The following is a 27,274-nucleotide window of genomic DNA, read 5'->3' on the forward strand; positions in this document are numbered from 1 at the left end:
GGTAGTACCACCTCTGGGCAAGGACATTTAGTACACCAAGCTGAACTAAGACCTGGATCCCCTCTCTCCATCCTGCTCTGCCTGCCACCCTTGGGACATAGGCTCACCTAGCCTTTCAAGATGCGATTCTCTGTGCTAAGCTGGCCCGTTCCAGTGGACGTTCCCAATGGCACCCAGTTGGGCAAGGCCGGAAGCAAACCCGAATGCCCTTGTGGGATGGCCCAGGCTGAGCATGCTCACCTGGAACCTCTCTGGCAGATCAGTGGCGCGGATCTCATTGTCCTGGTCTGTGAGGTGGCTGCTCTCCAGCTCACTGGGCTCGTACATCTCAAAGATGCTCCGCCGGCTCACTCGCTTTTTGGCAGTCTTTTTGGGTCGCACGCGGATCTCGCCTTCAGCTTCATCGTCTTCATATTCATACTCCTCCTCCAGCTCCTCGTCATACTCGTTATACTTCTCAAACTCATCATAGTCAAAGTCCACCCCAAAGATCTCCTGGGCCTCCTGCAGGGCCCTGTGACAAAAGGAGAAAGCTCTGGTGAAGGGAGAAACGTATACTCCCTCACGTTACGGTATTAAGGCCCCAAGGCACTAGAAAGCCTAGGAGAGGAAGGACAAACAAATGATCCGTGTCCACTCAGCTGAGGTGCAGCTATGGACAAGAATTTGCCTATTAAAGGGTCTGGATAGTCTAGAGTCACCTGCTGAGACCAGGAGGGGCATTCACAGCATGCTCACAGTGCTCAGTCTTTGCTGAAGCCCCACAGGATGCCTCCTTCTCAAGGAGGCAGGAGGACTAACAGCAGTCACCCTGGCCTCTGGGGGCACCTTGCCAGAACACTGCCTAGTGGCCTGTGTTCAGTGACCGAGCACTTCCCCACCATCTTTTCCAAACCGTAGGATATCACTTACGCATCTGTGTAGCCTGGAAGTTTTTTCCTCCATTTGGGTTTCTTAAGAGGCTGTCCATCATCATCCACTATGAAGTCATCAATATCTGAGCACAGAAGAGAAGTGTAAGTCATCTCTCCCATGTGCACACCCAGTGTTTAGAGAGGTCAGTGACTCAGGACTCCCTTGAGATGGAGGATCTCGACCTCCAAAGAAGACCATTTCCCACACAGAGGCTGTCTGTCTTGTTCTGAGGCTTTTTAGGATCAACTGAAAAATGGAGCACATCCCATGAATTTCAAGAAAAGAGAGGACTTGGCAACATCCTAAAAAACCCTTAGGATCTCTTTGCCATCTCCTGCTCTCAGCAGCACAATTCTAGGAGGAGCCTAAAGATGCTTACCTCACGGACATTGCAGATTTTCCTCAGAAGGAGAATCTTTTTGGGCAGCTCCAGCAGCAGGGAGTTTTTTGGGTTTTTTTTTGGCTGCTTTTTGGAGGGGGGAAGGCAGGGCAATTGGGGTTAAGTGACTTGCCCAAGGTCACACAGCTAGTAAGTGTTAAGTGTCTGAGGCCACATTTGAACTCAGGACCTCTTGACTCCAGGGCTGGTGCTCTATTCACTGTGCCACCTAGCTGCCCCAGCAGCAAGTTTTGTAGCAAACATAAATACTGTGATAAATGGCCTCACTGTGAATAATATCTAGCTGGAACCCTAGCAGCCTGGCATCCACTTCAATTATTGCTCACCAAAAAAACGAGATTCACTTGAAACCATCCCTTCAAAGGAACCAGATTCCTTGATTCAGGCCACCTACCTGACTCTTCATCCTCTTCCTCCTCCTCCTCAGGTGCAGCCATGGGGGCCTCCACAGCCTCCTGTCCCTCTTCTCCTTCACCATCTTGAAAGATTTCTTCAGCAATGGCCTCTTTCTCATGCTCCTCCTTCCCATATTCTTCCTCCTCATCATCCTCATCATCTGACATCTTCCTGACACGCCTGAATTTTTGCTGAGGGCAGAAGGGCCTCCAGCGTTAGGGTGTGTGGGGTCTGGCACAAGGATTCTGCCCTTTCTCCCTCCCTCCTTTCATATACTAGTTGTTAGGACACTGATCTCCTGTGGCATCTCTTTTGCCCTTTCTGCCCTTGAGTCACAATTCATGGCACCAAGTCTTAGCAGAGAACTCAACCTGGGGGCCCAACATTGGGAAATTGAGGCCAGACCATCTCAAATGACCTATGGGGCTCTTTCCGTAGCCTATGGCTTTCCTATGCCCCTGAGCCCAGCCTCAGAATTCAGGGCACTAAGTACATTTTCCTTCTCTTCTAAAGGAACAATTAAGAGAGTTGGATGGGGGAATACTAATTATACTTTTCCTCTACCAGTTCTAGAAATATGCAAGCTTTCCTACTCACCCGTTTGACTTTGACACCCAAGTTTTCTTCAATAAGGTCAAAGTCATCATCTTCCAGGCGGTCATCAAAGGCTGCTGAGAGAGAATGGCAGTGTTCCCCTCCAGGCCAGGCACCGCCCCCTTTAAGGCACATGCCTCCCAAGGCTCTGCCTGCATCCCTCTACTTACTGCGCTTCCGCTTTTTGTGTCCCACGTCATCCTCTGAGTCTCCAGAGTCACTAGCCTCGTCTTCTTCTTCTTCCTCTTCATCATCATCATCATTGATGAAGCCTTTCAGGTTCCCCTGTTCATCCTGGTCATCCAGGTTCTCTTCCTCCTCTTCTTCATCTGTAACAGAGGTGTCTATTACTCACCACAAGTAAAATAAATGTCTCTGTTACTTGATGGCTCATCTGCAAGAGTGGGGATTTTGGAGGAAGCAAACAACCGCAGTGAAACAATGCCGCGCCTTTTGCTTCACATCCCTATCTCCTAACAAGCAGGACTTAGAAAGGGTCCTCTCATCACTGAGTCTACTCTTGTTGTCCTAAGTGGAAGGAGCACTAACCTAGGGCTGGAAACTTCCCAGGGAAGAGAAGGTGCCAATCTCTTTGGGCAGCAGCCCCGACTGCACCGATGCCCACCTAAATCCTCTTCTTTTCACATCCTTACCTCATAAGACAACCTGTTTTCCACCCAAAGCGTAAGCGTACACGCCACAATCTTCCCCTTGCTCTGATAAAACCCGCCTGTCCTTGCCCCCCCAACTCCTCCTGCGGCTCTGAGCTAGCGGTGTTCACGGGATGACGTTCTGCCTGGCTCCATCCAACGCCCCATCACTCACACGAGAACAGGTGGTGGATAAGGAGAGACCCTGCTAGATTTGTCACGAAAGGGGATCTTGTCTGCCGGGACCCCGGGCACCTGAGGCCGAGACTCACTCACTCACTCACCATCTTCTTCTTCTTCCACGAACTTCTTGGTGGCCCGGGGCACCGCCTCTCCCTCGTCATTGTACTCTTCCTCTGATTCCTCTGCCTCACTCTCCACAAAGTCAGACATGGCTGCAGCCGCTCACGGAATGCCGCCAGGAGATCTGATGGAGACCCGCGGGCGAAGAGCCAGGGATCTTACCCTCCTGAAGGCTCCTAAACTGCCAGGAGGCGAAAGCAGAACTGAAGACTCTGGAGTCGCAGAAGCTGTTTTCAACCCCAGTCTCTCCCAAGATAAACTCTTCCCTGAGGGTAGATGAGTTGCCAGGAGCTACCATTTCTCCTTCTTTCCTCTATTTTGGATTTCTATCTCTACCCCCTTTCTTGCCCAGATAACTTTCACTGCTCTCACACCAAATGTCCTCTAATCCCTTTAAGAATAGGCTTCACTGGGGTGGCTGGGTGGCACGGTGAATAGAGCACTGGCCCTGGAGTCAGGAGGATCTGAATTCAAATCCGACTTCTGACATTTAACACTTACTAGCCATGTGACTTTGGGCAAGTCACTTATCACCAACTGCCCTGCCTTTCCACCTCCAAAAAGCAAAAAAAAACCAAACCCCAAAACAAAACAAAAAAGGAAACCCCCCCACAAGAGAACAAAAAAGGAACATGCCTCAGAATAGTTAGGGTTATGGTATAAGGATTCCCATCGCACAGATGGACCTCAGCTCCCTTCTCTGTAAAATGATAGGGTTCAATTAGATCTCTCAATGGTTCCTTCAGGTTCACTCTCTGTAAAATGAGACGACCCGTCTGTTGTAATCTTAGCTCTCACACTTCCCCACAGGAGCCTTCTCCTCCAACAGGATTAGTCTTGTTAGTGTCCCCAGAGCACTTCATGCATGTGTTCCCCAAATCCCTTCTGACCTATCCAAGGCCTACCTTCCACTACAGTCTCCCCTTACCACCATACACCACAATGACCTCTCTCTTCTGAACCCCTAAAACACTTGCTGCCTCTTTCACTTCTTCAGAAACAGGGACCCAAGGCCTTCTGTCCATGGTGTGTCTCCTACACTAGGACACTAGAGGAGGTACACAGAAACACCATGTATAGCCCTGCCCTTCAGAAGCTGAAATGTCATAGAGGAGATAAGACATGAACAGAAAAAGGCAGTAACAATTAAAATGTGCTGAGTGCATAAAACAGGCACAAAGTACTGAGAGTCCAGATGAGATCGTGGAGGTGAACCTATGGGGTGAGCTGGGGCAGAATTCATAGAAAAGGATGCATGTAAACTGGACTTGAAAGGACAAGGTTTTCTTACAGGTAGGATTTTAACAGGCAAGGATAGGAGGCCATTCTAAGCACAGGGGAATATGTGAATATGTGAGGGTGTGAGGTAGGAAGGTACAGGAAATATTTATTGTAGCTAGTGCCAAGGACAAATGGGAAGGTCTATTTGGTTGCAGTTAGAGGAAGGTTTCTAAATGCCAAGCTAGGATTCTGGGCTTGATTTGGCAGGAAATGGGGAGCTATGGAAGATTCTGAAGCATCAGAACTACAGACAAATTGTGCGCAAGAACAATTAATCAGGCAGTAGTTGGAGGGATTCAAAAGGGGTGGGTGTTAGGGAGGGAGGCAGACGAAGCTCATCTATCACTGCCTAGCCTAGCTCGTGGAGGTCTGGTCTCCCCAACTAGACCAAGCACAGTGGGGTCAGCATCTAAAACTCCTTTGTATTCCTCAGCACTTGCACAGTGCTATGAACATAGTAGGTGCTCAACAAATTCTTGCAGTACATACAAACAAATCCAGTTTCATGTCCTTTATTTTATTATCATTAGGAAATCCTGGGGCACCAAAGTAAAATCCACTAGGTAACTAACTCAAGGTAGGAGCTTAACACACAGACAAACATTTTCCTTATGTTTCCTGGAAGCATAACAATGTGGATATAAAAACCAAAGTCTGGCCCTATGGACCTAGTTTCTTGTGGAGGTGGCCCTCAAACTCAAGCTCAGTCTCAATATTCATCTCTGAAGTGCTAACAACCATTCTAAGACTGTTATGTGCTTTCCAACCAACATAAACATTAGAAATCTTAGCTCCTCGTCTACAAGACGGATTACATAAAAAAATGTCTATTTTTGATTTTATGTGTTATTATCATGTAACACTACAACCTCAAAGAGTCAAAATCACAGCTGATGGAAAGCATAATGGAAAAACATACAGAAGATGGCAGCTGCCTGCGTGTAGCATATTACCAATAATGAGTTGCACACAAAAAAACGACCAAAAAAAGTTATCATTAATGTAACATATGATCAGAAAAGGAAGTAGCCTAGTCCCAAGATAAGAACAAGGGTTAACAGATGGACAGGTCAAGTACTACACTGTGACCCAAGAAGACTGGAAAGATTTTGACAGTGGCTTCCAGCAAACTAGTGGGTAGTTGAAAGAATACTGGGTCTAGAGCCAGGAAGACTCCTCTTCCTGGGTTCAAATATGGCCTCAGACTCTTAGTAGCTGGGTGACCCCCGGTCTGCCTCAGTTTCTTCATCTAGAATGAGCTGGAGAAGGAAATGCCAAACTACTCCACCATTTCTGCCAAGAAAACCGCAAATCACAGAGAGTCTGAATCACATGACTGAAAAACAACAACTCCAGTACTCAAGTAAGAGGCTCAGACTGAGAGATCAGGGATGGCTGGCACTAAACCCTGCTGGAGGGAGTATACAAACTGATTAGATCATGAACCCACCAAAATGTAGAAGTTTCTGAGAGCCTGGAGGGAGGTTCAGGTGGGCTTAGTATCCCAACCAAGTCCTGAAGAGCATCGATATAAAGAAAGTATATCCAGGGGGTGACTTGGTGGCACAGTGAATAGGGCCCTGGCCCTGGAGTCAGGAGGACCTGAGGTCAAGATCTGGCCTCAGACACTTAACAGTTACTAGTCATGTGACTTTGGACAAGTCACTTAACCCCAACTGCCCTGCCTTCCCCCCTCCACAAAGCCAAAAAAAAAAGGGGGGGGTATCCATTTAGTAGGACAGAGGAAAGAGGCAAAAATGCAGCCCCATCCCTAGTGACTCTTTTAGCCAGAGCTCAAAGGCTCCCAGCAAGTTGTTTTTTTTGTTTTTGTCTTTTGATAGGCCTTGCTCTGGGGCCTCCCACATCATTCCTTTCTGTCCAACTGAAGCACCTCTTTTCAACTGTTCCTAAAGCCCAGGTCACCTGGTTGTGGTGTTGCCAACACTGGGTGCTATGCAACTTCTTCCAACCACATTTGGGGTTACTAATTATAACTTCCTCCCTACTCCCCCTCAGCACAGAATCGCACCATTAAAAATAGTTTTGGATATGACAGCCCCCACACACAGCCTGCTCCTCCTGGGCCCATCAATCCCACAGAGTCTAACTCTGAACACTCAGTGTTTTGCAGATTTCAGTCACTGGCAGGCAGATCAGAACTGGACACGTGGTGGTTGTAGTTTGGAGGTACAACCTTCCCAAGCAATTATATACTCTGCCCAGAGGTGGCATGGTAGAGTAGAAAATAATGGATTGGAGTCAGGAAGCCTTGGGTTCGAATCCAACTTTCAAAACTAGCCATGGTTAACCTGGATAAGTCACTACATCCTTTAACTATAATTTTCTCTTCTGTAAAACAGGCAGAAAAAAAACCCCTCCAGCACTTCCCTCAAACTCTGTGGTGAGGACCAAATGAGACCTTATATTAATGTGTAAAGAGAGCTATTAGTTCTTGTTCTTCTCCAGATGAGCAATGAAGTACATCTCCCTGAATCTAGGATGCTTTGCCACAAAGAGGGAGGAAACTCCCAGCTTTGGACTGGCCAAGGCCATCCTTCTTCAGTTCATCAGGAATAACCCCCCTCTCCACAGACCCAGAGGAGGGACTGGTGGAAGGGTCCGATGTGGGCTTTTGTCCAAACACCATTCTTCTTCAAACATAGCCTAGGGGACCAAGAGGTACTGTGCTGGTGGAATTTTCCTCATGGTCAGGGTATGTGAGTGAAATGTGCGAGAGAGACAGGCAGAGGGTATCTGGGAGGCAACAGCTGAACAAGAGGCTGCTGCCGAAAAGGACCCGATGGCGGTTACCATGGCATCCCTGGGAAGGCAGGAAGGGGAAGAGAGCTCAGATCAGAGTCACAGGGGAGGCTGACAGCTGCTCCATTCCCCCAACCTGAGGAGCTAAGGAGGCAATTAAAGGGAAGGAGGGAGAAAGAGTCTGAAAGTGAAACAAGTCGAAGAGGTCAAGTCTGACCCATCTGTGTTTTTCCATTGTCCCTGCTTTGCACCATCCCAAATCCAGTGCCTAAACCACCATAGGACCTCCTTGTTCTTAATCTCACAAACAAGGCTCTGCCGAAGCAGGTCAAAGTCCTGTTGGAAAACAGGACTTTCCAGAGCTTTCAAGCTCCTCCTTTTACTCTATCACCGGCAAGGGAACAGTACACCTGCTGGGGGTTGGGGGGGAGAGAGTTCATTTTGGGGCTGGGTAATAATGGCAATTCTTTATAATTCAAACTAATTGGTTCAGGGTGGGAGGCCTCAAATTTTATTTTCAAAACCAGCTTCAATATTATTGCCCAGACACATCTTTCCCTGGTTAGTAGTTGCTAAAGTAATCCTATAGGCTGAGAAACACTATTTCCTAATGGGATATATTACCAAGCCGTAGAAAGAGATAAAGGACACACAGATTAAGTTAGATGTTCCTAAAACAAATGTACATAAGAATTATTTGCAAAGACTGAGCAGCAAAGGTTGTCTCCACCCAGTTAAAATAAGTTCATCAAGCAATCTTGTATCCCCTTCACTCCTCCATTCCTATCCCTCCCTCTTCTAGTTCATCCCCCTCCAAACTCAATCTTGATTACACCAGTGATTGGCTGTCTCCCACCCTAGAATCCCTCTGCTAGTCTGATGTTCTCTCAATCCTGGTTAAACTTCCATCTCATTACAAGGTAATGCTGATTTTACCTACTATATATATATATATATATATATATACATGTACATACATAACAACAGCTGGACCCTCACAGTTACTTGTATCTTGTCTTCTGATTTACTCTCCCAAGGCCGTACGTAGCCTTGTCCTAGACACCAACCACACATGACCTCAAGCTATGCCCCTTTCAGCCTGCTCCTTCACACCATGAAAGTGGGATGAATGTATGCTTCCGGCCTCTTCTCCTCCCTCCTCTCCCTTCCACTACTTGCCCCCTACCCACATCACTCTTCCTATCCCTCTCGTCTTCTTTAGGACTTTGTTGAATCCCTCTCTTTCTTCCATCCTTCCTTGCTCCTTTCTATTTGTCTACACTCGGCTTTGGAGAAAGTCAAGTTTTTACAATTCTAAAAATCTTCCCCTGAACCATTTACTCATCAAACCAGAGTTCCACCTCTTTTCCAAATGTGAGCTCCAGGCTCACATCTTAACTTATTTGTGATAAGTCTCTATTCCTCTATGAAATACAGGCTTCTGAAAGCCAAGCTACTTTTCCCATTTGTATCCCCAGCACTGCGCTTTGCACTAACAAAACAAATGCAGCACCTCCAAGTCAAAGCTTGTTGTCTGGTCCCAGCCCATCTCTCCAGTCTTATTTCATGGCATCCCCCCGCCACACTAGCTATTCCTCTGAATTCCACTCCTGCCTCCAGACCCTCTGTGCCTGTGTCACACTGTCTCCTCATTTCTGCTAGAGAATCCTCAGCCCCTTGTAAGGTTCATGGCAGGTGCCATTTCCCATGGGAAGCTTTTCCGGATTTCCCCAGTGGTTGGTGCTGTCTCTTCAAATCACAAGTAAACTATATTTACTTATGTGTGCATGTGCATGTTGTATTCTAGTAGAATGTAAGGTCCTTGAGGGCTGTCAGTGGGATTAACTAATCCACCTTTTTTTTCTTCTAAATTCAATAACTTTAGTGTTAATTTGTTTTTCTCCCTCTATCACCCCCATGCTCACACACACACACACAATGAGTGGCCAAATTCTGGCATTTCTAAATTGGAAAAACTCCCACCTATGTCTGTTTCTACTGTAAACATCCTAATCCAGGCTCTTATAGCCATCATGCTGGACACTAACCTTCCAACAGGTCTTCACCCCATCCCCAAACTACCATCACAATGCTGCCAGTGGAATCACTTCCTTAAAAAAGACATGAGTCCCTTTTAATGGTTTCCTATGGCCTACCAAATAAACTGCAATCCCCTTGGCCTGGAGTCCAAGGCTTTCCATAAGTGAGCACCACCTTATCTTCTCACTCACCTCATCTATTTTCAATGCTCTAATCAAACCAAACCAGTCACCATTTAAGATAGATTTCCCATGCTGTTTTGCTCTTTTACTTGCATTCATCACTTTATTCCCTATATCTGGAATAACACTGCTCTATTTCTCCCTTTTAAAATTGTACCCATTCTTTAAGTCCAGCTCAAAAGCCAGCCACATCACGAGGAAGTGGTGATTCTTCCCTTTCCCCTCATACAAAGGTGGTATGACTTCTTTATTCATTTCTGTACCTCTCCATCCTGAAACCATTTGGTATGCCCATCAATCAGCACATACTATGTGCCAGGTACTGTGTGCAAGGCACTGGGGCTATGCTGTCTCTTTACTAGGCAGTGACCACTCATTTCTCTATTCCTCCGCTGAACGTTTGAGTAAACAATGACAAGAAGTTACAGGAGACAGTAATCACTCTGCTTGCAGTGAGGTGGGGCAGCACATACTAGGCCAGGGTGCATATTCCAATGAAAGGTAATTACTTTAAATTTTGGGATCCGGTTATTGGCGGAAAAGAAACTCCTGAGGGAAGAACTGTTTTTGTCTTTTATCCACACAGCCAGCTGAATGCAAATTGCATTTCAGAATGCAAAATGCATGAATTGCAAACAGTAGGAGATTGATAAATTTTGAAATGTAAAAATTTGAAAGAACACTCTAGTCCCAGTAATTGGGCTGAATAACTCACTTTAGAAAGAGCTTAGACTTCTCATTTAATCTACAATTACCATCTTTCAAGTTAGGAGATGCTAGGACTTGTACTCCCTACTTTAGAGGGAAGGAAACTAAAGTTAAGAAAGGTTACCAACTTGCTTGAGATCACTGAGCTAGGTAGGACCAGTCTTCAGTCTCCAAGACCAAGGTACTAACCAACCCCCTCAGAGGTTAATAACTGCAACTGGACTTTCTAGCTGACATATCCCTAGAAAACTTATTCAAACAATATCAATTGATGAGGACTTGAAAAATGATCAATTTATCCCAGAGCTTAGCACAAAGACTTTAATATATGCTTTATCTAATCTGAATTCACATCAAAGTTCTTAACATAAAAATTTGATGACTATTACCAACAATAAGCTAAACAGCCATTTCCTTTTCCAAGACCCAACCAATTTAAATCCTACAGATTGGAATCTCTTCCTCATTTAATAAGGCATACAGATTCAGACACACACTGCACATTTCACCAGACTTGGGTTGACTGAAGCGTGGGACAAAGTAGAAGCCTCTCTCCCTAAAACAGGAACTGGTCTAGTTAGACCTCATACATACAAATTCCAAAACGGAACAATACTAGAGTTAATCTGACTCTTTGCATTCAAACTATTAAACCAATGGTCATTAATTATTTCCATTATAGTCGTTTTGGCTGGACATGTCTATCAGATCAAATAATTGTTCCATTTAGGATCAAGATAGCCAGAGAACTGAGATGAGGACTCATTAATAATATAATAACTGTTGCAGAGAAGTATGGGAACAATGTTTTCCCACAAGAGTCAGTTGAGCTGTATATTCTTCCTCCAGGGCTTTTAGTACCTCTATAGATACTAACTAACTCTCACAGAAATAATGACAAACTCCCAAGGTGGTGCCTCAGGATGTCTGGGGCAGCAGACAGAGTTAAGGAGAGGTAGGAAGGGCTGGTATATAATGGAAAAAGCATTGGATAGAAAGGGTGTGGGGGTCCAAGCTTGGCTGCTGCTTATTATCTGGAGGAACCATGGAACCTCGGAAGGTACTCCTCCTATTCTTCTCTCAAAAGACTGGGCTCTCCCCTTCTTGCCCAGGCCTAGAAATGCACTGGCCACTTAGGGCCTGATCCCACTAATTGCCATGGGAGCTTTAACCTGCTCTTTTTCTGACTTGGAACAGCTCACCCTTCTTTAGGTAACCCTAGTGACCCTTTGTTTCGGGGGGGGGGGGGGGGTCATCATCATATCAAGGCCAAATTGAGTGCTGCATAGCCCAATACAGTTCAAGAGATCCAGCCTCCCCAGGAGCTAGGATTAGATATGGCCAACCGAGTTTTAAATGCCAATTCCAAGGGCATTTTGTCCTTCTTAATCCTGATCCTTCTTAACCTCCAAGCAATGTTTTACACTACTGATCACCTTCTTTTCTCTAAAGGTTTTTGAGACAGCTCTGTCTTGGTTATCCCTCTCTCTGTCCAACAACTGGTTCATGTCCTTTGTTAGATCTTCATTTAGGTCAAGCCCTTTTAGAGTATCCCACAACAGTCTGTCCTGGGTCCCCTTCTATTTTAGCTCACTTGGTGATTTCATCAGCTCCCATTAGTTCAATTCTAATTTCTATACAGATGATTCCTGGTTCTATATATTCAATCCTAATTTCTCTGCTGAGCTAATCATCCATCTCCAACTGGATCTTGGATATCTTGGGCTGCCCACAGCTATGTCAAACACAACAAAACCAAAACCAAATGCATTATATTTCCTCCCTTTTAAATTTCCCTATTATTATTGAGGCTACCAACAACCTCCCAGTTACCCAGGTTCTCCCTCTCACTCATTCCACCTATGGAATCCATCGCCAAATCTCACTGTTTTACTTTTATAATATGTAACCCATTTCTCAAATCCATCCCCTCTTCACTGAGATGGCCACAACTCTAATTGGGACCCTTACTACCTCTTCTCTGCACTAAAGCAATAATCTTCTAACTGGTCTCTCTGCCTCAAATCTCTTCCTACTCCAACTCATCCTAAACTGCCAAGGTGATTTTTCTTACACTGCAAATAGGAAAATCTGTCACTCCCCTGGTCAAGGAGCTCCAGTAACTCCCTATTAACACGAAGAATAAATATAAAATCTGAAATTTAAAGCTCTTGGTAGCCTAACTTCTGCCTGCCTTTCTAGCCTATTTCTCCAAGGATTCCATAATCTAGCCTGCTACTCTGACCTAGTTGTAGCTCCTCAAACAAATCGCTCAGTTTTCCATCTCCATCTCCCCCCTGCGGGGGCAGCCTTTGTAACAGCTGTCCGCCACGCCTGGAAGGCTCAGTCTTCTCACCTTTCCCCCCCAGTTTTCTGGTTTCCTTCAAGATTCAGCTCAAATTCCACCTTACAAAGGCGGTCGCCCCAGATGCTAGAACCTTCCTATTCTAGACGACTTCTATCGACTCTGAAGCACCTTGGGCACGCCTAAATTATTTACATGTTGCTTCCCCAAATAGAAGGCACACTCCTCGATGGCAGTTTTTTCTTTTCTTTGCATCCCCACCACTTGGCACAGAGCCTGGCACATAGTAAGCACTTAATACTGACGGACTGATCGCTCTGGGCCGACATCTCGTTCGTAAAGAGTTTCTTGCAGCATCTCCCCTACTGGGCTGGGAGTTCCTTGAGGGCAGGGACTAGGTGTTAGGGGCTTTTCTGGCCTTACTCTGTAACTCCGGCTCGGGCAAAGCCTGGCACACAGTAGGCTTAACTGATGCTAACGTGCTCAGAGCTGGGGATGCTGACAGTCCCGCCCAGACACGACCTCGGGGGGTCGGAGCCCGGCCTCCGGGCCATTTAAAGGGCCTCCCCCGCCCCCACCCGGCTCTAGGAGTAACTTTGGCTAGGGCTGGGGCTGCGACCCCCGGCTGCCGGGCCCGGCACAGACACTTCGGGGGGAGGCTCGAAAACACCCGGCTGCGGAGCCCCCCCTCCCCCGAAGGCGGGCAGGCACCTAGGGGGAGGGGAAGCCGCCCCCACGAGGCCCCTCTTCCAGGAAGCCGCCCCCTCCCCGCAGAAGTTATCAGGCCCGGGGGCCGCCCGCCGCCCCGGGAGGCGCCTCCCCAGCTCCTGGGAGAGGGGGGACCCCAAGGATTCAACAAGTGGTGGGCAAGGGCCCGCCCAGCTGGGAAGGCGTGCGTGAAGGGGAGGGGGGCGCCCCAGCTGGGAGCCCCGCGCCCCTCAGGTCCCCCTGCCCCGCCTCGCTGTCCCACGGCACCCCGGGCCACCCACACAGGCCCCCCGAGCCCCAGATCCGGCCTTACCGAGGCGCAGTAGCGCCGAGCCTCCGAGGAAAATGGAGTCGCCGCTTGGCAGCGCCACCGAAGACGAGTCCGGGGGCCCCCCACACCGACGTGCCCCCTCCCCGACGCCCGCAGCCGCCGCGGCGTCTGAGGTCACTTCCGGTGCGCTGTCACTGAGAGGAGGCGGTCCTCTCCCCGCCGCTCTGCGGGGCGGGGAGTGCTTGGGGGGTGGAGCTGCAGACGGACAACTAGGAACGGGGCAGAAAAGCGCCCGCCGGCGGCCTCCGCGTGGGGGCGAGAGCCGGAGGCAGGCGAGTCTGGCCGTTTCCTCCGGGCGCTCTAGCGAGTGGGAGCATAGAGAGCGGAGGACTGGGGGCGCCTCTTCCTCCTGGGCCTAGCTCCGCCCACCGCTTCCGGTTCCGGGGAGGAGCCGTGTTTCCGTCAGTGCGATGGGGCGGCGGGGCTCGGCGGGGACAGCGGTGGGGCCGCTGCTGCTGTTTGCGGGGTTGCTGGGCCTGGCTGGGGCTTCCGAGCTGCCCCTCGTTACCTGCGGCTCTGTCGTGAAGCTCCTCAACACGCGCCACAACGTCCGGTTGCATTCGCATGACGTACACTACGGGTCCGGTGAGCCCATGGGGCGGGGCCGGGAAGAGGAAAGAATGGAAAAAGCCCCCCCCCAAGGGCGGGGCTTGGCTTGGGGGAACCCCGGAGGCGGGGCCTGGGCGAGCTCAGAGAGGAAGGGAGAGGGAGGAACCAGTGGGAGGCGGTGCTTGGAGCAGTCGTAGACCGGAAAAGCACGTGGGAGGAGGAGCCCCCGAGCTTCGAGGAATCTTGAGGGGGCGGGAAGGAGGGACGGAGAAGCGTGTGGGGGCGGTGCCGGGAGGAGTCGCGGGGAGGAGAGAGTGGGAAGGCTTCCGGACTCTGACCCAGCTGGGGTGGACCGGAAGAGAAGGAAGGGAGTGGGAAAGCGCCTGAAGGAGGGGGAGTAGGGAAGGTGAAGCTAGGCCCCTGCTCTGAAGGCCGAATAGTAATCACCGAAAGGGCGTCCCAGGTAGATGGTGACAGCCTCACCGGGCTGGCGGGGGAGGAAGGATTTCAGGCGGTTTGGCCCGAGTGAAGCCCAGCCTCTCCAAAACCGAGCTTATCCCATTTCCCTCCCCCCCCCAAATCCCCATCTAAGAAGTGCAGTTTAAACCTGGAAAGGACTAAAGGACTTCAGAGGTCCCACCTTTTCATGTTACAGAGCACAGAACGCTCTTTGTGCCGTCCAGGCAGTGGCCAGACCCTGTTAATTCTGCCCCCACCCCTATCTCTTGCATCTGTCTTCCTCTCTCACCCAGCCATTACCTTTGTTCATGTGACTTGCTGTGAGCTTCTAACTGCTGGACCTGAGCTGTCAAGCCAGTGTTCCCCCCTCTCTCCCCCCCAGCCTGTACACACAGCTATCAAGATGAACTTTGTCAATATTTTATTTTTAATTAGTTTTTGACGTTCTTTAAAAAAATTTTTGAGTTCCACATTCCATCTTCTCCTTGAGAAGGCAAGCAATTTGATATAAATTTTACATATCAGAATAATCTAAAAGAATAGGCATGACCCAGATACTCCCCAGCTCAAAACATTTCAGGGATTCTAAATTTTCTTGAAGGTAAAATTTCAAATTCCTTGTTTTAGCATGACTTTTCTTTGTGTCCCCAGCACTTAGGAGAGTACCTTGCACATGGTAAATGCTTAACAAATTGTTTGTTGCTTGTTTTACAGTCTGGCTCCAGCCTATCTTTCCAGACTGATTTCAGATGACTCCCACTCCTGCCCTCTTTTTAGCCAGTTCAGCTTACTTGTTGTTCCTCCTACATGACATTCCACTTTCAGCCTTGGAACTAACTCTTCCTCATCTCCTCCCTGCCTTTGTCCCTCTCTCAGTCTGGCTCCCCATTCTCTCCTTTCCTGCCTCCCCTTCCTGGCCTCTGCCCTCCTCCCCTCCTGGCTCTGGCCTCTGCCTCTTGGAATTGTCATCTCCCTTCCAGGGTCAGTTTAACTGGCTCCTCTTACAGTCAGGCTGTCTCTATCCCTCCAGTTATTAGTCTCCTCCCCAACTACTAGGTATATAATTTGTGTTTACCTTTCTTTGTAAATCTACCCCCGCCCATGTAAGTCCCTTAAGGGCAGGGGCTAATTTAATTTTTCTTTTTATATCTCCAGCACATAGTAGATACTTAGTAAATACCTTGAATACTTGTTCAATGGAGATAGCATGATCCTGTGGAAGGGGCACTGGCTCTAGAGTTAGGGGGCCCAGGTTCTAATTGTGCCTCAGAAGCTTACTACCTGCGTAACCTGGGGGACAGGCCAGTTAACCTTTCTGGGCCTCAATTTCCTTGACTGTAAAATTAAGAGTTTAATCATTATAGTGTCTTTTAGGTCCCTTCTAATTCTCTCAGTCTGTGATTATAAGAATTGAATTTCTGTGGAAGGTACCACTATTTCCTTGGTCACCCAGGTTCATCATTTCAGAGTCAACCCTTCAGAGTTAGTCATTTGCTAACATCATGATCCTGCCTCCACCAGCTCTCACCTCTGTCCTCTTTTATTCACTCGATGCTAACACTTTAGTTCCAGACTTCATTTCCTCTCTCCTAGACTTTTGCTGCAGCCTTCTTGGCCCTCTTGTTTCCTGTCTCTTCCTTCAGTAGGCTTCCAACTTAGCATTCCTGAAACACAGGCTACCCCTCTCACTCCTCTACTCCCATATATTTAGTGGCTCCCTATTATCTCTAGGCTGAAATGCAAAAACTTCATCCTGGTCTTTAAAAACTTTCATAATCTGGCTCCCATCCATCTTTCCAGTTTTTATTGTTTTTTATCACTTCTGTTTTTATTCTCCACATCAATGCTGTCAAATCCAAATAGAAACAGATCCTTCCCTGAGAGCACATTGACTTAGAAAATTACAAATGTAGCATGTAGTATTGTATTTTTATGGTTTTTGTTCACATTCCCAATTTGGCTTCACTGTGGTTCTGGCCACATAGCGGCTTCAGAGTTTGACCCCTCTGGACCAGTTGATCACCAAGTTCCCTTCTAGCTTTCAATCAGTGAGCCTAGAACATCTTCATTTTTTCCAGGCAGTGGACAGCAGTCAGTTACAGGTGTATCAGATGTGGATGACAGCAACAGTTACTGGCGAATCCGAGGAAAAACGTCTACAGTGTGTGAGAGAGGAACCCCAGTCAGATGTGGCCAGGCCATCAGGCTGACTCATGTCAATACTGGGCGAAATCTTCACAGTCACCACTTCTCTTCACCCTTGTCTGGCAACCAGGTAAGCACAGGGCTGGTGGAGCCTCACACAGTGGAATTGTTTGGTTTCTGGGTTGTTAGACCTGTTTGATCAGGAAGTGTTTGCTCTCGTTTTTGCTCATTAGGAGAAATGTATCTTTATATGAAAGAAAACCGGTTCTGGACAAGAGGGAGGTTTGTTTGACTCTCCAAGGAGTTAGAATCGAAGAGTAGATAGGAGAGTGAGAACCAGAGGTCATCTCACTAAAAAATGATTTAAAAAGGATTGGTAGGTTTCTCCTTAATCTGATGGATTAGAAAAACAAAGTGTCTTGCTAGTGAAACACTTGTTGTGTTTGTCCTTCGTTTTTGAAGAGGACCATGGCATCAGGGAAATGATGATGTGGCTTGTAGTTGACTTTGATTTGAGTGAGGGGGGGCTGTGCAAGGTCACCAGCCTCACTTTCTCCTAGAGCCATCTGAATTCAATGACCAGATATTCATCAGGATGACTGAAGATGACCCAAGATGCAATGGGAGACCCTAGGCCTTTTCACATCCCCATTTAGAGTGAGGTAATATCCATTGAGTGAATAATTGTCTTTAAGAAAGGAGTCGGGAGTGGCTAAGTGGCGCAGTGAGTAAAGCGCCAGCCCCAGAGTCAGGAGGACCTGAGTTCAGTTCCGGCCTCAGACATTTAGTACACACAAAAAAAAACACTAGCCCTGTAACCTTGGGCAAGTTACTTAACCCCAGTTGCCCTCCAGAAGGCAAAAAAAATGAGTCAAGGTGGGGTGGCTAGGTGGCACAGTGATTAGAGCACTGGCTCAGGAGTCAGGAGGACCTGAGTTCAAATGTGGCCTCAGACACTTAATACTTACTAGCTGTGTGACCTTGGGCAACTCACTTAACCCCAATTGCCCTGCCTTCCCTCCTCCAAAAAGCAAAAAAAAAGAAAAAGAGTTAAGGGATGGCCCCTTTAATAAGAAAAAAAGAAAAAAAATCAAGGTGGGAGGGAAAGACCCTCAGGGTTGCTTTTCCAAAGAAACAATTACCATTGACATTCACTAAACCAGGAGGGCCCAAAATACAGCGCTGGAAGAGTCAAACAATTTAAGAAATAAGTGACAGTGTAGTAGAGCAGTAAAAGAAATGTCACAAGGGATGAAGTTATAATGACCAAATGGGATCAGAATGGAACCTTCATTTGGCCAGTTTACCAAACAAATTATTTGAGTTTCACCTGCCACCATCCAAGTGTGGGCTTTTAGTCACTTCTTGCCACAGCTATTGTATTAGTTTGAATAATCCAATCAGTAAATTCTAGGGGCTCCCTATTGCTTCCAGAATCAAATACAAAGGGGTGGCTAGATGGTGGTGTGAATAGAACACTGGCCCTGGAGTCAGGAGGACCTGAGTTCAAATTTGGCCTCAGACGCTTAACATTTAGTAGCTGTGTGACCTTGGGCAAGTCACTTAACCCTAATGGCCCTGCCTTCCCCTCTCCAAAAAGAAAAAAAGAATCAAGTACAAAATACTTTGTTCAAAGCCCTTCCTAACCTAGCCCCCTCCAACCTTTACAATCCCTTTACTACTGCCTCGCCAACGCTCCTTGAGGGGCAGGGGCTTTTTATCTCTTTTTGTATCCCCATTGCTTAGCACAGGCAGATGGTAGGCACTTAAAAACAATTCCTAACTAGTTTTACCACCAGTCTTTTCCTTTTCCATTCTTCACAAGCCAAAGTAATCCTCCTAATGCACAAGCCTAATCATTTCACTTACTCAAACCTTCATTGATTACTTGCTGACTACTGAATTATATACAGACTCTTAGACCTGGTCTCCAAGGCCCTCACATTTTGGCTTGACCCTAATATTCTGACCTTACTTCACAGTATAGTGTTACCCAATCTGTGCTCTAACCAAATGTACTACTCACTGTTTCCTTCCCCTAGCCTGCCCTTTCCTTGTATCTATCCAACCTGTCACCTGGTCCTAATACAATCCCCTCTTCCCCCCATTTCTAGGTAATAAAGTTCTTTTCTTCTTTCAAGCTCCCCGCTCCACTGCTACTTCCTTCCCTACTGACAAACTGGAAGGGGTCTCTTTTGAGTGAATCTCTCTCACTTCTCCATTTGACCTCTCTTACATTTAACCCTATACTAAATTGTATTATAGCTATTTCTGTATATTTTGTTGTCCCTCTCTTTCCCAACTAAGTTATAAACTCTCTGAGAACAAGGCTGAGGTGCTTTTTCATCTCTCCCTTCTTGTAAACAGTAGGTGCTAACTAAGCAAATGTTTGTTGACTTGTATTAACTCCTTTGTATTATTTTGGAGTCATTCTTTGGTATTTTTTGAGGGAGGCAAGGAAAGGGATTTGTTTTATGATTGTTTTCCCCCTTTCAGCCCAAACTTTTAAGTTTCTCCTGTGGAAGTGCTCCCCCCATTTTCTCTTTCATCCCTTTATCTCTCTGTCACTTTGACCCATTTCTCAGATCCATTCTGGGGATCGTGCTAATTCTTCTTCTCTCTTATTTCCAGGAAGTGAGTGCATTTGGGGAAGAGGGGGAAGGGGACTATCTGGATGACTGGACCGTCCTCTGCAGCGGGTCACACTGGGTGAGGGACGATGAGGTTCGGTTCAAACATGCTTCTACTGATGTGCTGCTGTCTGTTACTGGAGAGCAGTATGGCAGGCCCATCAGTGGCCAGAGGGAGGTGCATGGCATGGCCCAGCAGAGCCAAAACAACTATTGGAGAGCCATGGAAGGCATCTTTATGAAGCCCAGTGAGCTGCTTCGGACTGAAGCCCATCACGCTGAACTGTGAGGACCCTTCAGCTCTCCTCTCCGCTTTGCCTCACCACACAGTGTTGGTACACCCACTGCTTTCCCCATCAGAGCTGCAGCAGCCTCATCATCCTTGGGGTGAGGATCCAACGTGGGAAATTTCCAAGGTTCCTTAAGAGCAGCAGCTCCTTCCCTGCCAACATGCAGCTATCCTTATCCTGGACTTGGCTTTACCTCCTAAATGTGGGAGTTATTGCCAGTGGGGACTGATCTTTTCATCCGTGTTGAAGAAATAATAAAGAAACATCTCTTGGAGATGGGAGATATCCCTCATTTGGGTGCTTTGTCATAATTATCTGTTAATAATAATCATGTTAATCTGTTAATAATGGAGTATAGTCTCCAATATATGCTTTCTCTCAGGAGTAATAAAAAGGATTTGAATCTCTGTCTTTAAGTGGTCATTTAATTAGGGGTCACACTCGAGGTAGGGTTGCTTACTGTTTTTTGAAATTACTAGGGACCCTTAGCTATTGACTTTGTAAGGTCTTTCTTCTTAACTTCAAACTCATGTGCTTTGGCTAGAGGTCCGAATCCTTATGGATGAAAAACTCTAATTGGTTGGCCTTAATGGTGTGACATAAAAAAATTCAACAGACATAGTTTCTGGGTAATTAATCATTGCTTGTGGATAAGTAATAAAAGTGGTCAGTGATGTTCTAGAATGCCAAAGACCCCTCAAGCCTATATGCCTTTGAAAGAGTGCTATTCCAGAGGGTAGCAATCAATTCTGACTGGTTAGCAATTAATGAGAAGAATGAATATTATAATGAGGGGCTGAGGGACTTGACTGCTCACTCTTACTCCCAGACCACTCCCAGCCTCAGGCAATCTAGACACAGGATCTATCCCCCACCCAAGCCCAGTAGAATGCCAGGAGCTAGAATTCACCTTAGATTAAATTTTCTGTAAGGTTCTTTAGTTGGGTAGGGCAACTATGAGCTTCAGAGAACTAAGCTTTTACCCTAACCTCCAAATGAGGAAGGGAAAAAAATCCTGGATCTCCCCAATATTAATAATTAATAAGCATTTTTCCCAATAGTGTATTGCTGCAGCTTGGAGCCATGATTGTTGATAAGTCCAGTAGTCAAAACGTTTATCTTCCTTGGCCAAATTGCAAATATTTGAAAGTGAGCATACAACTCTTCAGTGGAAAGACATAGTTCCTCTTGTCTTTAGTCTCTCTCGTTCTCCCAAAGCAGGTGGATTCTGCTATGCTGGACTTCTTCACTCCACTGCATTCCAGAAGTGTGATGGGGGCGGAAGAGAGGTGTCTGCCATCTGCTGGGATTCCAAGGGTTATAGCAAGACACTATTTTAGGATGGCTTTTTTCCACTCACTCATTTTGCAGCCTTTACATTTTACTTGGAGAATGTTAACTCTATGCTAGACCTCCCTCTGTTTGAGATGTTAAAATTCGGCCCGTCAGTAACACAATCCAAATAAGATGTCATGGTGAGAGATAACTTCCAACTTCAGAATCCCCGATTCCCAGAAAACCCCATTTCTCCAGTTTAATTGTCCAGATCCTTTGAGAAGAAAAGCCTTGAGAGAAATGAGCCAAATGTAACATGATATTATAGAGAAGAGACAGGAAGTGAAGGAATGATCCAAGGAAAGGAAGCAAGAGTTGGACTGGAAAAGCAAAGTCAGAGCTAACTAAACAGGTTGCACTGAATTGGGGAGATGGAGAATGAGGATCTAAGTGACCAGGTGGCTGGAAGGAGAGCCGACAAAAGTGCCAGTAAAGTGGGGAGGGCTCAGAAGACAGCTGAGCTGCCTCTGCCTAGCTTACCAGGAATCAGCATAGGACACAACTTGTTAGAGGGCTGATAATAGAACAGGAGAGTGCACTGTTAGAGGAAACTATCAGAGGGAAATGGTTTTGGATAAGACTGGATATTTATAGAAAAGAGGCTAGTCCACAAAACTGTCCCCATCATGCCCCTCTTTGAGCTCTTTACTCTCTGTCAGGCACCTGAATTGTGTTTCCCCGGGAATTAAACTTGGCCTGTTTCATCCATGTCTGTGATGATTTCTCAAAGTGGTTCCTGAAGGGCAGGAGCCAGAGCCCCTACTTTGCAGCCCCCAAACTGTGTTCACGGTGCCATGCTGTGCACAAGAATGCTTAATATTTTGTGAGTGAACAGAATTTGAAGAATTCATTGTGCAGAGCAGGGTATTGGGCACCTGGTTCAATCAACAGCTGACCCAAATAAGATACTCCCCACAGTAAATGAATTAAATGCAGTATTTTCTATCTCTGTTCTGATACTTTGAATGACTCATGGCTTCATCAGTGTGTTTCCTTCAAAGTGCAGACCACAATCCCTCCCTGCTTTCTCATCTTATGTGGCCATGTTTTACTATAAATTCTCCACAACTGATTAACAGATCTATTTTGCACGCTACAAACTTTCCTAGGCAAAGTGGCCTAGTGGAGAGTGCTAGACTAGCAGACACAAAGAACAGTGCAAATAGAACGTGAGATACTGTGTGACCCTGGGCAAGTCATTTACCGTGGTTTCAGGGGGAACAACAGCACCTCCCCCCCAGGGGTTGTTGTAAGCATCCAAGAGTTTAACCTAAGATGCCCCATGAAAATGACGTTTGCTCTTAAAGGGCTTTTTTGGTGGGTTTATTGTTGTTACCTGGAAGATAACTGCCCAGTTATGTTCTCTCATTTCTTTTTCCTTGCATGGGAGAAAGATGAGACCAGAATCGCAGGGTCTGCAGGGTCCACTTCCTTCCGAACTTGGACCAGAGGCATAAAGCACTTGGCCCGGCTCCGGGGCAGGAGGCAGCAGACCCTGGGTCGGCTCTGACCCCTCCTGGGGCCTCTCCCAGCACAGGCATTCTTGGCACAGGGCCGAGGGTGGTCCCACCCCCCTAATGTAAGCCCAGGACCCTCCGGGGGCCCTAGACGCCCGGCTCCCCGCGAAGTTACGAGAGCTAGCCCTGGAGCCTGGATGCAGAGACTCGGGAGGCTTCTCTCCCCGACGGCTGCCGTACGAAATAGGGAAGGCTAAGCCCCCGTCTCAGAGAGGGGGCCGGGACACCCAGCGCCTTGCCCGAGGGCCCACGGCGCGGAAGTGGGTAGCGCGCGGCCGGCCTGGACTTCGGTCTCGCTCCCGTGTGACCTCGCGCGAGTCGCTTCCCCCGCCCCCTGCCGGCCGAAGCCGACCTCGCAGGTCCCTCCCGGCTCGGTTCGAGTCCACTTCGGGGACTCGCCCAAGGACTCGGAGGCCCGGAGGCCGGCGGGGGCTGGGGGAGGAGGTCCCAGGACACTTCCTTAGGTGGAGACTCGCCCGCCCCCGGCGTGGAGGTCGGCCGGAGCCAGCCGGTCAGGGGTGGGGTGGGGAATGGGCGGGGAGAGAGGCGGGGCCGGCCCAGTGCCTACATCCTTCCTCGGCACTGGGTCTCTTGGGGGCGGGGCCTGGAGGGAGGGACGTGTCTATCTCCTCCTCTTCGCTCTGGCCCTGGAGCCCGGAGGGGGGAGGCCGAGGCAGAGGGGGCGGGCGGGGCGAGGCAGAGGAGCTGGCTCTTCCCCCTTCCGCCCTCCCTCCCTCGCTCGCTCGCGCGCGGGCGCCGCGGGGGGGAGGGAGGAGGTGCCGGGTCTGGGCGGGGCTCGCGGCGTCTCCTCCTCGCGCCGTCCCCCAGCGCAGGCAGCTAGTCGGCCCTCGGAGGCTCCGCACGGGACTTGCGGGGGCCGGGGCCGTGGGGGCCGCGGGGGCCGCCATGCCTCTGCTCTTGGCCGCGCTGCTGTCCTTGCTCCTGGCTGCGCTCTGCGCCCTCTTCCTCTGCAGGTGAGGGGCCACTGGGGCCAGAGAGAGGGGCGAGGGGGCGCGCGGGAGCGCGCGGGGAGGGAGGGGCCGAGCGGCGGGGGCGCGCGGGGGGGGAGGGGGCGGGGGGGGGGGGGGGCCGGGGGGGGGGGGCGCGGGGGGGGGGGGGGGGGGCGGGGCGGGGGGGGCGCGCGGGCCGGGGAGGGGCTCAGGGGAAAGGGGAGGGCCTGTGGGCTGTCGGAGGGGAGCCCCGCGAGTGGGTCTGGGGGGCCCCGCAGCCCCTTGTTTGGTGCCCTTGGTTCCAGGTGACCTTGGGCAAGTCCCCTCCTTGTAGAGACCTTTGCTCCGCCTGCAGTGCCCAGGCACTGCCGTCCTCTCCTGCCTCAGTTTTCTCCACTGCACAGGAGGTGCCCACCACCCGGGCTCGCGTTCCCTTCCCCCAAGCCCACGGAGGCTTCCCTCTCATCCCTTGGGGGGGGCGTCCCTGGCCATCCTGGAGAAGGGGGGCTCCATGTAGCCCTTGCCTGGCCCCCAAGCCACCTTGGGCTTCTCCCGTGAGGCTGGGGTCCCTTCTCCCGCGGAGCCTGAGACTTCTGGCAGGGACTGGGGGGATGGGAGCGGGGGTCCGACCCCCGAGGCGCCGGGGTGGAGGTCCAGCCGAGGAAAGCGGCTCGGAGAGGAGCGCCCGGAGAGCAGGATCCCTGAGCCCCCCTCATGCCCCCCGTAGCAGTGCGGGGAGCAGCGGAAGGGAAACCTGCGCCAGGCTAGAGCCCGCAGGCCCGGGGCCGGCCCCCGCAGCCGGTGCTCACCGGCGTCTTGTGGCAGGTGGCTTCTAGTGCGCTTGGCCACCAAGTGGTGTCATCGGAGGCTCCAGGCCGAGCTCAGGATCGGCTCCTTCGGCTTCTTCTGGGTCCAGAACGTGAGCCTCAAGTTTGAGCAGCACCAGCAGACAGTGGTGAGTTCGAGGGAGCAGTGGCTGTCTTCTCTTGTTTAGCAGAACCAATGATTTCCAACATATTTAAATGATCCGTACTTTTGGAATTTGTTGTGGTGTGTCACAAGAGGCCTCGTGATAGAGTGTCTAGAGGATTAGCTTCAGAGTCAGGAAGACCTGGGATCAAATCTTGCTTTTGGCATACTGGTATATATGATCCTGGGCAGGTCAGTTTATCGCAGGCGAATTTCTGAGCCTAGGCATTGTGGATGACTTGCCAGTCTGCATTGGAGAAGACCGTTTCTCCACGAAATTACAGGGCCAGACCAAACAAGCTCAGTATGAGATGTGGCTCTTATCCTCTTGTTTTGGCAGATCGGTATCCATTTTCCTGGAAATTTTTGTTGGAAAACTAAATCATTTCCCAGTGTTTTATGGTCACACAGTGTCCCAGTTCCTCATTTGAAAAATGAGAGAAGTGGTCAAGTATGACCTCAGAGGCCCTTTCCGTCTCTAAATCTATGATTCTGGAAGTACAATTTTGTTATATTCCTTTGGTTCTTCTCTGTTTTGTTCCATTGATCTGTTTTCATACTTAAAAAAAAAAACCCCAAACCAAACAATTTTGATTTGACCACTACTTTGAGATCTTTTATTTCCCCTATAATTTGCCTTGGTAGTGTCATTCCTGATAATATTTAATCACAATTCTGTGAAGTAGCTCGTTGGTATTTTGACTGGGATTGCATGAAATACAGTTTAATTTGCATAGTACCGCCCTCTTTGTTATGTTGGATTAACCTAATCACATGCATTGGATAGCTCTTTGGTTATTTAATAATCCAGCTATTTATCAGCCATGGTTTCTTCAGTCTTGAATGTCAGCTAACTTTCTCAGTTAATCACTTCTTTGGGTTAATCCTGTATCTAAGCTGAGAATGCCAGGTTTAGGGCAAGTCAGTTGGTCAGTGAAGAACAGTTATTGAGCACCATCCATGGCCCTGCTTGCACTCTGTGGAAGGATGTAAGAGGAATAGCTCACAGTGTCATGGGAGAAACGGGTCACACACCTGTGAAAGAGACTTGTAAAGTATGATCATTGTGACACTGAGAGAAAATGCAGCAGTCACTATGTGTTCACACTACCTAGGGTCAACCCCGCTCATCTCTGCTGGATAGCATCATTGAAAGGGCGGGCATTAAAAGGACCTGCCTTTGAACCCCACCCCCCTGGGCCTCACTTGCCCAAGAGAGATGCCTGAGGCTCCATCCAGCTCCCAATCTAGTCTTTGATTTCTCTGAGCCTCTGTCTCTTCAGCTGTGAATCGGCAATAATAATAGTGTTTCTCTGAAATGAGCTAAAGCATGTCAAGGCTGGTGCAGACCTTACAAGTGCTGTATGTACAGAGGAGCTGCAGAATAACAATACTAATGATGTGTTATCTTCCTTCACAGCTCAGCTGGCGCCTCTTTGTAACCTCCTTTATGCCCTCAGCTGTTAGCAATTGCTCCTTCACGTCTTCCTAGAGCACCTTAGCCTTGGCCCCCTTCCCTCCCAACTTTGTAGAATGTTGATCTGTGCAGTACCATGGTGTCTTCCCACATGCCCTTCCCCACAAGTAGACTAGAATCTTGAGGCCAGGGACTATTTTTGTCTTAGCACAGTGCTTTGCACATAGTCCGTGTTTAATAATTGCCTGTGGAGCTGAACTGATTTGGGTGGGTTTAGTGTTGGCCTATGGATCACTTTCCTCCCCTGCTGCTCCTCTCCTCCTGCCTCTGACCCCAGTGTCCCAGTGACCCTTGTGTCTGCTGTGGAGACTGTCGGATTGCCTGGGCCTTAGCCAGCAGCAGCCGCACAAAGCCTTTTCCCATACTGTTCCAGGAAATTGATAGTGTGTGGATTTCCAGCAAACTCCTGAGCCATGATCTGCCGTGAGTATCTCATCTTACCTTTTCAGTTAGGGAGATTTGTAGTTTGGGGTTGGGAGGTGTTGAATAGGATCTGATTGATGAGGAGGGAACCGAGTCTTGTCTCCTTAAAAGCTTCCATATTGGTCTGTGTACTGTGAGCTTGGTAAGACAATATTGACATGTGCCACCAGTCTGAACTTCCTGGACCAAAACCTGCTCTCAGGGAAGCTGGGAGGTTAGAGGGGAAGGAATGATTCTCTGGCTGAAATACTACTTAAGGTCTCTCTCCTGGAGGCAGGCACTATGTGGCACTGTGCTTTGGGGAGGTGCGGATCAGAACTGATCTACAGAAGATGTCTGGCCTGCCTACCTCTTTCTCCAAGACCACTGGGGTGGATCACCAGGACATGCCCTTCAGCCCATCCTTGCTGAGGCTGGCTTGCCAGGTGAGACTTGTTCCCATTTCCTTGACACTGTGGCAGTGGATAGGCAGGCTCATACTTCAGCCTGGTTTTGCTGACCTGTCACTCATCTGAGTTAGGGTTTTTTAGAGATGTCAGCGGCGATTTTCTGAGGTTCTGGGTTGCATTGCCTGTGGGATGGGAGGTGCCTCTCCTCTTCATCTGGGGACCTAAGGAAAGAGGGCGGATAGTGACTATTGTTTGTGCTGGCTTCTTTCCCCCAGCTTTTCTCCATCCATGTGGACTCCATCAACATTATGGTTCTCAAGGTAGCTACCTCTGAGTCCCTGTGGCACATTCAGATCAGCAGGAGCCGATTCCTTCTGGATAGTGATGGGAAGAGGTAAGTGTTGGGTGGGTAGAATCCCAGATGGCAGTGTCTAAACCAATTGTTCCCATTCTGGCACCAGAGAGTAGAAGCCAAGGCAGGGCTAGCTGGCAGAGTGGCTGAGCTCCAGATTCATAGATGATGCTCCCATCATCCAAGTTAGAGCAGTTATATTGCCTGCTTTGAGCT

General features: G+C 48.8%; 3 protein-coding genes and 1 long non-coding RNA gene across 8 annotated transcripts in view; 2 read left to right on the top strand and 2 right to left on the bottom strand.

The window, feature by feature from the left end:
* Window positions 1-13,947, bottom strand: part of SUPT6H (SPT6 homolog, histone chaperone and transcription elongation factor) — a 34,248-nt gene extending 20,301 nt beyond the window's left edge. Inside the window, exons 1-7 of one of the 3 annotated variants that reach the window (XM_069089814.1) lie at window positions 13,556-13,947; window positions 3,240-3,434; window positions 2,476-2,634; window positions 2,309-2,379; window positions 1,710-1,902; window positions 913-997; window positions 241-514 (exon numbers count right to left, since the gene is read on the bottom strand). In XM_069089814.1, the coding sequence (XP_068945915.1) occupies window positions 241-514; window positions 913-997; window positions 1,710-1,902; window positions 2,309-2,379; window positions 2,476-2,634; window positions 3,240-3,348 (891 nt within the window). In that variant the 5' untranslated portion in view covers window positions 3,349-3,434; window positions 13,556-13,947. Of the gene's footprint in view, window positions 1-240; window positions 515-912; window positions 998-1,709; window positions 1,903-2,308; window positions 2,383-2,475; window positions 2,635-3,239; window positions 3,440-13,555 lie in introns of all 3 variants that reach the window. The other 2 variants (XM_069089812.1, XM_069089813.1) reach the window with 2 other exon arrangements.
* Window positions 13,929-20,053, top strand: SDF2 (stromal cell derived factor 2). The gene is made up of 3 exons (XM_069089821.1): window positions 13,929-14,158; window positions 16,660-16,856; window positions 19,358-20,053. The coding sequence occupies exons 1-3, from the start codon at window positions 13,984-13,986 to the stop codon at window positions 19,643-19,645; spliced, it is 660 nt and encodes a 219-aa protein (XP_068945922.1). The 5' UTR covers window positions 13,929-13,983; the 3' UTR covers window positions 19,646-20,053.
* LOC138162544 (uncharacterized) lies at window positions 19,785-23,012 on the bottom strand. The gene is made up of 2 exons (XR_011168654.1): window positions 22,318-23,012; window positions 19,785-20,949 (listed from the first exon to the last, which is right to left on the bottom strand). It is a non-coding gene; the product is annotated as an uncharacterized lncRNA (long non-coding RNA).
* Window positions 23,013-23,304: 292 nt separating this feature from the next.
* BLTP2 (bridge-like lipid transfer protein family member 2) overlaps window positions 23,305-27,274 on the top strand; it is a 32,207-nt gene continuing 28,237 nt past the window's right edge. For all 3 annotated transcript variants that reach the window (XM_069089798.1, XM_069089799.1, XM_069089800.1), the window contains exons 1-5: window positions 23,305-23,472; window positions 24,274-24,403; window positions 26,268-26,317; window positions 26,595-26,742; window positions 26,982-27,100. In XM_069089798.1, the coding sequence (XP_068945899.1) occupies window positions 23,405-23,472; window positions 24,274-24,403; window positions 26,268-26,317; window positions 26,595-26,742; window positions 26,982-27,100 (515 nt within the window). In that variant the 5' untranslated portion in view covers window positions 23,305-23,404. The remainder of the gene's footprint in view (window positions 23,473-24,273; window positions 24,404-26,267; window positions 26,318-26,594; window positions 26,743-26,981; window positions 27,101-27,274) is intronic.

This window comes from Petaurus breviceps, unplaced genomic scaffold, assembly GCF_028583685.1.
Source record: "Petaurus breviceps papuanus isolate PSGF00001 unplaced genomic scaffold, PetGlider_PUasm1.0 186, whole genome shotgun sequence".
NCBI lineage: Eukaryota > Metazoa > Chordata > Mammalia > Diprotodontia > Petauridae > Petaurus > Petaurus breviceps.